The sequence below is a fragment of the Engraulis encrasicolus genome, chromosome 9 (genome assembly GCF_034702125.1).
Source record: "Engraulis encrasicolus isolate BLACKSEA-1 chromosome 9, IST_EnEncr_1.0, whole genome shotgun sequence".
Lineage (NCBI taxonomy): Eukaryota > Metazoa > Chordata > Actinopteri > Clupeiformes > Engraulidae > Engraulis > Engraulis encrasicolus.
The window spans coordinates 29,025,028-29,035,670 of NC_085865.1; the positions used below are offsets into that span (position 1 = coordinate 29,025,028).

Sequence of the window (10,643 nt, forward strand, 5' to 3'; positions counted from 1 at the left end):
TGTTTTTAGCAATGATCGGTTCTGAGGGTAGTCCAGAGAGCATTGAAAATAAGCTATTTTTTAAAGAATGTTTGCTATGTCTGATGTGATCAGTTCCTTTTTTATAGTGGTATCTAACTTAAGTTGGGTGAGTCTTTGATGTACTAACACACCCAGTGTATCCCCAGCCCTGAGCAAATAATAACTCATCATTCAAGGTCCCTGTGGCTTTGTGGTTTACAAATCTCTGGGTTAACTTGGCTTGTTTTGTAACTAAACCACATTTTGGCATATGCTGCTGATGGAGCAAAACAGTGAAGGACAATACAGTTTGTCAAGGTCATGAATGTTCTTTTGGTGTCATCACAGAGTACTATGAAAACAGGTATTACAAAACTATGATTTTTATTATACATTTGGAGAACATTTTTAGTATTGAGTAAGTATTAAGCACTTTTGGAAAACAAACAAACAAACATTAAGGCAGATTTACACAAAATCATCCCAGCTATCCAAATCTCAGTGGCCAATGCCAAGTGGTCAGTGTATGCCTGATGCTCTTCTGTTGAGACATCAAACCTTAAACTTCTTCAGAAGATCCACAGCCTCCTTATGCACCTGCGGAGAAAGCAGTTCATCATTGATTCGGGTAACGAAACGGGTCACATTTTATAATGCTGCATATGACCGAACATAATGGACCATTTTTTTTAGATCTGTACCATTCCAATGAAAAGGAATGTAAAACGTATGCTTTTGGAATTGTGTTATGAGTCTGACTTTTCATGCAACATGCAATGTCATAACATGTTGGGTATTATGGTGATGAAGTATAACTAGGGTGCATGAACAGATATACTTTGTCATAATGTTACAAAGCACTGCCAACAAGGGTTTAAGACTCAATTTTGAGGTCAACACTATTGCAATTATAATTATCATGCTGTTGTAGTGTATGTGTCGCATGGGTGACGTTTTTTAGTAGTGGACTTCATGTGGGGCAACCAAAAAACGAATGCCACCGTTATTGTATTGTTGTGATTAATACTGGGTAATTAATGTATAGTACGCAGTACAAGCAATGAATATGCTTCTTGGAGAATCTAATAAAAATCCAAATATTTAATTCATACAATAGTGGCATTTAGCTGTGGTTGCACCACCTTGACGCCTGCTACTGAAAAATGTCAATGACTTAAACGTTTAGTGCGGGAGAGAGATCGAGAGAGAAGGTGCTCACCTCTTTGTCCTCCTCTGTCTTAGGGACATAGTCCCGCGCCCGTGTCAGCCAGGCCACAGCGTTGTCGTTGTCTTTCATATTCATGTAGGTCTTGCCCATCATCAGCAGGTTCTTGCTGTAGAAGTTGGGATCCACTGTTGCCAGGGTGAAATGAAGACCCAATCAAAACAATATTCTGGTACAAAACCTCATGAAAGACAATGGCTTAGTTCATACACTGTTACAGCTTTTTAAATGTTTATGGGGCATTGTGGTGGCAAAGTCACATGTGACTGTGGTGTGGGGAAAATGTTAGAAACACAAAGACCTTCTACAAGACATCTGTTGAGCCTATTTTATTTACTGTGTTCAACGGTTAGTTACATCATTTTAAAAAAATGTTTACAGGGCATTGTTGCTATAGGGGAATGGAGACAAATGTATGTGACTGTGGTGAGGGGAAATGGAAGAAACCATCACAGTACACACTTATACATACAGTACAGATGTTCAGCGTATTTACTTTTACAATGTTTTAAATGTTTATGCTATATTATTGCTACAAAAGGGGAGTGGTGACATGGTGTACTTGTAAAAGGTGGACTGTACCTTCCTCTGCTTTCTGGAAAAAGGCAAGGGCCTGAAAAGGGTCAAAACAAGACAAAATGTTGCAAATCATTAGAAAGGGAGGTGTTTCAATGCCTTTCATATCTGTGTTGCTCCAACAGTTAAAACTGAAAATGATTTATCCAGAGATGCATCAGGGGAGTTAAGAAAAAGGGAATTACATTACAGTTACATTTTATTAACATGAGACATGAGTCGCTGATCTACTTGTATTGACTGCTCATTGCAGTGAGAGTTGGTGGGATTTGTGAAGGTTTTTTCCTTTCTGAACATAGAAGGACATAAACAAAAGAAAAGTTCCCAGGTACTCAGGAGTACATCCATAGAAAGATGAAAATACATTTAACAAAGAATGTTCATGAGTTTAAAAAAGTTTTAACCCCAGGGTTAGACTTTTTAAACTTGTGAATATTCTATATTCTCTTTGTGTTTGCTTTGCTCTGACGAAGACCACAGTTGTGATGGAAAGAATGCTGGATTTAATTATGAATAGCCACAATTAAGATACATGTAAGCTTCTGGATATACTCCTGAATACCTGATCTTTTCTTTTGTTTATCCTGGAAGTCCCTACCCCAAGAGCACCCCTTTGGACTGGTTTATACACCTTAGCGCCTGGTTGAATTCTCTCTGTATAGAATAGAACATTCCTGCATTGCAAAAACGTATGTGTATGTATGTGCGTGAGAGAGAGTTAGGCTATTTGAGGGGCTTGGATGATCATCTCACCTCCTCGAATGTGGCAGAGGGTGGGGAGGCAAAGATCATGGCAGCTACTTTGCGCTGGTACCAGGGGAGTTCCGCAAAGGCATAGCACCTGTCATGGAAAAAAAATAACACACAACTAATGTTTTCTTTTCTGGATCAAGGTGCACAATTTCTTGAAATCAATCATTACATTTTAGGTCAAACTACCACAAGGGGTCAATCTAGATTGTACAAAGTGAGAGGGACCTACTTGGATTATAGATGTGTGTAGGCAGAGAAAAATGAATTTCAAAAGCACCAAAAGTGCTTATACGCACATATGAGGTACCTTTTGGGGGGAAAAGAGTGATAAGATCAGTTCTTACCAGTAGCCAAGTATGTGGAAGGAGGTGGCATCTTTAGGGTTGAGCTCTACTGCCCTCTACAGTAGAAAAAAGGAAGTTCAGTTAGCTGTGCATTGTTGACATGATGATGCTTGCCTCTTTACAAGTCTTTACAAGTACGTCATAAATATGTACTAACCTCTAGATGTTCTTTGATGATGTAGGAGTTCCCGATTTTCACTTTGACTCCTTCATAATCTCCTATGTCACTAAGGCACACTGCATACCACTAACAAAAAGCAAAACAACAGTCTTAGATTATTGTACTTACGGTACAAAGCGGTGAGAGAAGCACTTTCAATTGAGAGTATAACAACTGTAATATAATCAAGGGCCAGGTAAGGCGAGTTTTTGTTGAGGACAAGAGAAAAAACTTCAGAGGGACAAATACTAGGAAAACTAGATTGCATTCTCACAGAAAATGCTGGAAGCGGGCTTGCCTTTTGGGGCAGAGATGAAACAAAGTACTATTGAGAAAATATCATTTTTTTTGTTGCAATATCTGGCTTGCATTAATTGCAATGAAGTCCTTGTCTCCAGGTACTAACTTTACTGATATTTATTTTCACAGAGGTGCGGGATTAGGGATATCTGAACTCTATGGAAGTGCCTCCCTACAAGTGGCACTGGCACCCTGGGTGTACTACATGTCAATATGTAATTTCATGAGGGATGGGATAATTCCAGTGAACAGCTCTTCAGATTCAGAGCCATAACCTGTTACCTTACATGACTCTCTTCCACCACTCTGTCTGTGTTTACCTTGTGAGCGGCAAAGCAGGCTTCATTCTTCTCTAGGGCCAGGGAGGCGTACTCCAGCGACTCATAGGTCAGCTGCTTCTTTTGCTCCGCCCCTACGTGTGACATCAGAGCCAGGTCCCGGCACGCCCGTGCCAACCTCCACAGACACTCTGCGTCATCGCTGAACGACAGGAGTAAACGTGAGTGTATGTTATTCCCCACCCAGACAACGCCTTTGTGTCAATTACCCTACTTTCTTTTAGAATCCATAAAGTATCTTCTTCACTCATCGAATGACTTATTCTGTACTATGGGCCCCGTCTTATAAGCTTACACTTAGTTTCACTTGGGGAGCCCTTTCCTTCATGCTGATGAACTTCTTTCGTTGCATGCAATTGAAGGATAAATAATGGTGCAAAGAAATAAATTCATTTATTGGTTCATTCATTCATTCATTCTTTCATTCATTCATTCATTCATTCATTCTGCTCTACACTGTAAAACATTGCAGTCAGTTAAACACAAAAAAGGAAGTTGCCCTGCTGCCTTAAGTTTGTATGTTAACTCAACTTGAGAGAGCCTCGAATTGAGTGAAGCCTCAACCTGAGGCTGCAGGGCAACTTACCTTTTTACATTTAACTGGATGCAACATTTTACAGTGTACTAAATGTGCGTTTGGCTGAGCAGTTGTGCAATCTTTTTTTAACTTCCTTTTTGCAGCCTGGTGGGGCTGTTCCAACAGGTCAGGGGCAGCTGATGACTAAACATTGCAACTATGCTCAGCTGCACTCCAACAAAAGAGGCTTTGAGTGGGCAGGTGTTAGAAATGGCATGTGACATATTAGAGGCACTCAAAATTCCATGTTGCATAGCAACGGTTGCTAGGCAAAGCATTTCCCTTAGCAACCAGCATCAATTATGCAGTTTCTAATTGATTTTGTGGTATTAAGGCATATGTACCCTGAGCCATTGTCTTAAAATCACTGTAGCAATGCTGAGAAAGGCTCCATATTACAAATATGCACCCTTTTCCTTACAGTAGCAACCAGCATCAATGAAAACAGGTTCCGAGCAATTATGTGGTATTGTGATGTTTGAATATTGACCGTGTGTCCTAAATCACTACATGAATCCTTCAAGAGGTTATACATTAGCAACGTGTGACAATGGCCCCTTTGATGTCATTTTGTTTCCATTTAAGTCAATTATGTGAAAAATACAATTTACACTTCAATTTACTTTTTGAAGACATAATGTCTCAATATGGTTTATATGTCTCAGTACACATCAGGCCTGTCTTTATCTTTATACATGAGCCTAGTAAAGCCAATTCAGAGGTAAAAAAACTGAACATTCTGGTAAGACAAAAAGCATACATGAATACAGTTAGGACAGTGCTGTGTTGTAAATTGTGACCTAGCAAAGTTATTCTTGACATGTCCTGGTAGCCTTTTATTAATCACTATATACATATAGTGAGTTGGGTGCTACAATATTAAGATACAAACTGGTTTACAAAAAGTTGGGACACTTGGTATTTTGTAAATTAAAACAAAATATTCTTCAATTCATACAAACATTCGATCCATACATAAGATGGAGAGCTGTGCAAAGAGAGGAAAGCTGAGAGGAAAGCAATCCAAGTTGGTTCCTCTACATCAGGACAGTTTTGACCATGGGGTGGCCAGGTTGGGGCCCATTGAAATTCTGCTACTTGGAAATATAACAAGTTCATATTCTGGTTCTGGGCATCCTGTGTGGTGTCGCATTGAGAGCAATGGTATTAGAATAGAATAGAATAGAATAGAATAGAATAGAATAGAATAGAATAGAATAGAATAGAATAGAACAGAAAGCCTTTATTGTCATTATACAAAGTATACTGAGATTTGAGCTTCCCTACGAGGTGCACAGTCCTTTATACTGTAGATGAATACATTCCAGTAAGTGTAAGTTCACTTTAGTGACAGCTTTGGGGAAGAATATTCATTTCAAACTAGGCTAGTCTATGTGGTGCTGAGCGGTCAGTGTGGTGTACCATTGATATTACTGTAATTATAGCATAAGCATATAGCATAAGCATATCTCATCATGCATGCAAACTTACTCACAATACATTCAGACTATTAGCTGTGGAACTCAGACTGTGAACACTATGGAAACCAATTTCAGTCTTTTGCCATAGCTGATGTTTGTGAATCTGGCAAAATGGTGAGGGCTTTGGGAAGAATGTGTGTGGTCTTTAAACACCTTCATCTATGACTGGGTTACTCTTGAACAATGCTCAAGGAACATTTCACTCCTCATCAGGATTGTACAGGTAGCTGTTAATACCTGCTGGGCATTGCTGCCTGTCGCACCTCCTCCGGTGCCCATGGGTCAGCGAGAGAAAATAAGACTTGTGACACAAACATCTTTATTGTATCAATTACTAGACAAACATAGGGAATACACATTCATAATGCATAAGTATCATCTTCAGGTCTTGAGGTAGGGTATAGTGAGGATTCATACATTTCTCTCTACAGTTGTTAATGTCACACCTCCCTAAGAGATGGTCAAGGTGTGAGTTCTGTGATTCTATCTCAAGAAGGCTTCTCTAAACAGTTGCGATCCAATGTCTCCCACTCACCAAGGCTATCCTGCCACAGCATATCAAGAGGGCAGTTGGCTATTGCTATGCAGGCATGTAGTGTTGTATCAGCAGTTGCCCTCTCTGGCTGAGTGGGGATGGACTGGCTCAGCATGGTGGAAGGTTCTTTGGTCAAATTTGCCTAAAACCAGTGCAAATTGTCCAGAGTTGCTGAAGTGTTCTTGATAGAGCAGATGTCAAGACTATGTGTTTATGCGCATCTCAAATGCACTGACTACACAAAGCTGACTGTAAGAAAACAATGCTGATGGCAGTGAAATTCTGCCAATTGATAGTAGAAATATTATAGCCTAGTGTTATATAGAAATGAAAAGTTTGGTACTTTTAACTTTGTAAATACAATATACGCTAAGTAGAGGGGTGTAATATTATTAACCTGACCAGTATAGAGAGAAACACATGTCTTTGCATTCCAAATACTATCTGTTGTTTTGAATGTAACTTATCTTTAACTTGACATATAATTAGGCCCTTTAGGTTGAAAGAATTTTACAGTCATCCTAAATATATTAGTCCATTTAGTTTTGGATATAATAATGAATAATACTGGGGTAAGCATGAGGATCACTGTCAGATGACACTTCTCAACACAGCACGTATGTATCATGTACTATACTGTATGCATTCTTTCTTCCTGATTTTTTTTTTTGCCTGGTCAGTTGGCAGTATTTGGTACATGTATTTAAAGATAGGCCTAGAAACATTTGTAAAGCCAGTTTCACTTGATATGATTTTAAAAAGACATTATCATTTAACATGGAATTATTCGCATAATAACAATGATTTTGGGTGGATAAAATTACATCATAAGGGGTCATTATGGTACATATTTGCCATATAACTTCTTGAAGAATTGCTACAGTGATTTTAGGACAATGTCTCAGGGCACAGATGCCTTCATACCACAAAATCAATCAGAAATGGCATAATTGATACTGGTTGCTAGGGAAAGTGCTTTACCTAGCAACCGTTGCTAGGCAACATGGAATTCTGAGTGCCTCCACCCCTGACATTGATAAGCATGTCCTAATGAACACTTGTGCCAAGTTTCATGCTTGTATCACCTTGTGAGCGATTCTTCCAGTATTTAACACCCATTGCTTACGCTAATGCGTTCTGTATACCGTCCCTTAGTCGTAAATTGCGCCTATAAAAAGAACTTCTCTAACCATTCACATACAGTATTTTCCTGAGGTAACAGTTGTGTGTGCCTGCTTGGATGCAAGTATGTCTTTGTCCTCTTTCCAGATGCAAGACCGCATGAATGCACGCATACAGACACACACACACACACACACACACACACACACACACACACACACACACACACACACACACACACACACACACACACACACACACACACACACACACACACACACACACACACGCTTGGATAATTGCCACATACCTGTTCTTGTACTGCAGAAGAAGCTGGTGCAGTTTCTCCGTCTCTCCAGAGCTGTACAGGTAGTCAGCCTGTTCAAGGACCTCCTCTACTGCAAACACAACACACAGACCAGAAGTGAATAAAATAGGATTAGAAGTAGTTCATGATTTAAGTACAACACTTGTTAATGATATTACATGGTTATTGCACACCAGTTATTGCCCTGTGTAAGAGACAGTTAATGAGGAATTCATGTAGAAAAATAATTTAGGTCACAAATGTTTAAATATGCTACAATTTAAATTTTAACCCATTTTGTCCTAAGCCCTTTATGGGAAAGGGTGCCCTCTGCCTATTAAATCCGAAATATCTCAGCCTCCGAAGCACATACAAACATGAAATGAGTTACATTTAAAAGCCAAGACCCTCCTCTTGCATTAGAATGTGTTCATTCAGCTCTAACATACCCACATATTTAATAAAGCAGCTCAAATCTCAAAATCCTGAATGCAGCGTATATGTGTCTCCAGGACACAATGGGTTAAGGAATTCGTAGTAATTTTGATATTTTCTAGAATTCATAACTTGGTAAGTATAAAAGGATTATTGTAGAAAGTAATGTTGGCTCCCACTACGTAATGCGAATTTAATATTGCTTGTATGCACGTTCGAGGTCAGATTGCAGCTGGATGAGATGGAAGCAACACAGTTTTTTGACCAATCTGTACCGAGACTTTTAATTTCTTATGTAAATGTATTTTTTGAGTTCTTTAAGTAAAAATCATAAGAAGACTTGGTTTCATTCGAGTGATTCAAATACTGATTGCTAGACAAGCTGCAAAGGTGGTACACAACAAACCTTGAGGACACGTAGTGCCACTTCACCGTGCACCTAATGAGTAGCCAATGAGGGTTTTTTTTACTACACCTCTGTACTTACCATGACAACACAACACTACATGCGTTATGCAAAAAAAAAAATCCCCATTGTAACCAACACTACTGTGCACTGTGCACCACGCATCCAATCATCTCTAGATGTGAAGTAGATATGCTTGATGTTTTCCAAAAACAACTCCTCATTGGAGCATGTCCATGCACGCACTTTTATGAAACACTTTGGTCCCATGCCCGCCACCCACCTTCTGGCTTTCAGATGTGAATACTAATGCTGGGTTTTCTAGGAGGCTTTTTTTATTCACATTTGAGCAAAATGTTCACACAGAGGCAGTATACCAGTTCCATGATTTTACATGCAGGGCCATTATTAAATCAAATCGATGCAAAAACATTCAAAAAGATAAAGTGTTCCATCATGGCTGATTTCAGCACCTATTCCTGTTGTCTTTCATCCCTCCCTGTGTGCATGTCAATTTGAGTATATCCTACTCCTTAAAATACGTGTGAATGGTGGATGCTCAGACAGTGTTATGTGAAATACAAGGTCCTGACTGAGGGAGTGGATGCTTGAGACTCAGGTGTTTGGGACTGAACAGGATGCCATTGCTCCAGGGACTTTAACCTTGCAAATGGCTAAAAGTCGTTTCAGATAAAATCATCAGCAAAGTGTAATGTAATGTAATGTAATATAATGTGTAATATAAAATGAAATGAAACTCACCAGGACTCAGTGCATAGACCGTGGCTGCCTTGTGTAATCTCCGGTACAGCTCACCCCCCAGATAGCACACAGCAGGTACAGAGAGCAGCCAGGCCCCACCAGCAGCCTAAACACACACACACACACACACACACACACACACACACACACACACACACACACACACACACACACACACACACACACACACACACACACACGCACATTACAATTTAGTAACATTACACGTCTGTAACATTTCTATCTAAAGTGACATTTACTACAGGGTTGATTACAATGTACAAGTGGGATGCCTTCTCTCACACACAGTTATGCATGCACAGGGTAAATGCCTGGATGTGTGCATCACCGAAAGAGCAGCTCTTTGTTTAATTTTACAGCCAGGTCAGGTCAGTTTCCCACACCAGACTCCCCGAACTGACCGATAATAGCCTTCAACGCCTCAGTCTAGTCTAAAGGCAACCCCATGTCAGGGCTTAGAGCCAACCAAGCTACCGAGGCTGGGACTCCTGAGTTCTTCTGCATTCAAAAACATTTTACACAAGTTTGCTTCCCTTCTTAAACACGATACCATCACGTTTGTTTACATTGGGTATTTGGATAAACAAATAGTATTTTTCCATTTACATTCAACACACACAACTCCAACATTTGGTAACAACATGTATTTCGCAACAGAGACTGTTCAACAATCGATAGGGTTTTATGTCTAGTTTTACGAGCTGCTACATGGTTTGGCGAGGTTGTTTGGCGATCGGATGCCCTTTGCCCTAAATCGATACATAACTGCAACACACATACTTCCTTGACATTGAACACGTTTGGAGAGCACATACCCCTGCATGTCCTTTAAACCATAGAGGCTGTCTTGTTATTGCCGAGCGCGAGCGGAAAGTCTTGCTGAATGGGAAGACAAGCCGGGCAGCAGACCGCAGACTGCTTGATGTCGCCATGACTTCACAAGCTACCACTAAAACTACTAGCTGAAGACAGGACACCTCTCAGCCTAGTGTTGACAGTCCGTGGCCGTCAGGAGGCGTTCGTGAACTGCAACGCCCACTGCGGTCAGCTGTTCTTCCGATCTTTTAACTAAAGTTTTGTTCAACGTGTTGTTGAACATAAATCACACTTTACCATAGATTGTTTACGTTCTATGCATTTTACATTGATGACGGTTCTTTATGATAACGCTAGTGGCATGAGTAACGTGTTTCCTTGCACGTGTGGAATCAGTTCGTTGTTACTTAGTTCCGCAGTCAAAACCATGTTTCAGTACCCTCTTTTGATGTCCCGTTTGTTAAAAAAAAAAAAAAAACTATAAT

The 10,643-nt window shown here is 40.0% G+C and overlaps 1 protein-coding gene across 1 annotated transcript; it reads right to left on the minus strand.

The window, feature by feature from the left end:
• Positions 1–367: 367 nt before the first annotated feature.
• On the minus strand, positions 368–10,511 carry rmdn1 (regulator of microtubule dynamics 1). The gene is made up of 10 exons (XM_063206882.1): positions 10,158–10,511; positions 9,322–9,427; positions 7,722–7,809; positions 3,679–3,838; positions 3,056–3,145; positions 2,899–2,954; positions 2,555–2,642; positions 1,808–1,838; positions 1,220–1,353; positions 368–597 (listed from the first exon to the last, which is right to left on the minus strand). The coding sequence occupies exons 1-10, from the start codon at positions 10,272–10,274 to the stop codon at positions 553–555; spliced, it is 915 nt and encodes a 304-aa protein (XP_063062952.1). The 5' UTR covers positions 10,275–10,511; the 3' UTR covers positions 368–552.
• Positions 10,512–10,643: the final 132 nt, after the last annotated feature.

Coding starts and splice junctions, on each gene's coding strand:
- rmdn1 (XM_063206882.1), bottom strand. CDS start 10,274: ATGGCGACATCAAGCAGTCTGCGGTCTGCTGCCCGGCTTGTCTTCCCA. Junction 7,810..9,321: donor GGTCTATGCACTGAGTCCTG/GTGAGTTTCATT, acceptor TTGTGTTTGCAG/TAGAGGAGGTCCTTGAACAG. Junction 598..1,219: donor AGACAGAGGAGGACAAAGAG/GTGAGCACCTTC, acceptor CTTTCTCCGCAG/GTGCATAAGGAGGCTGTGGA.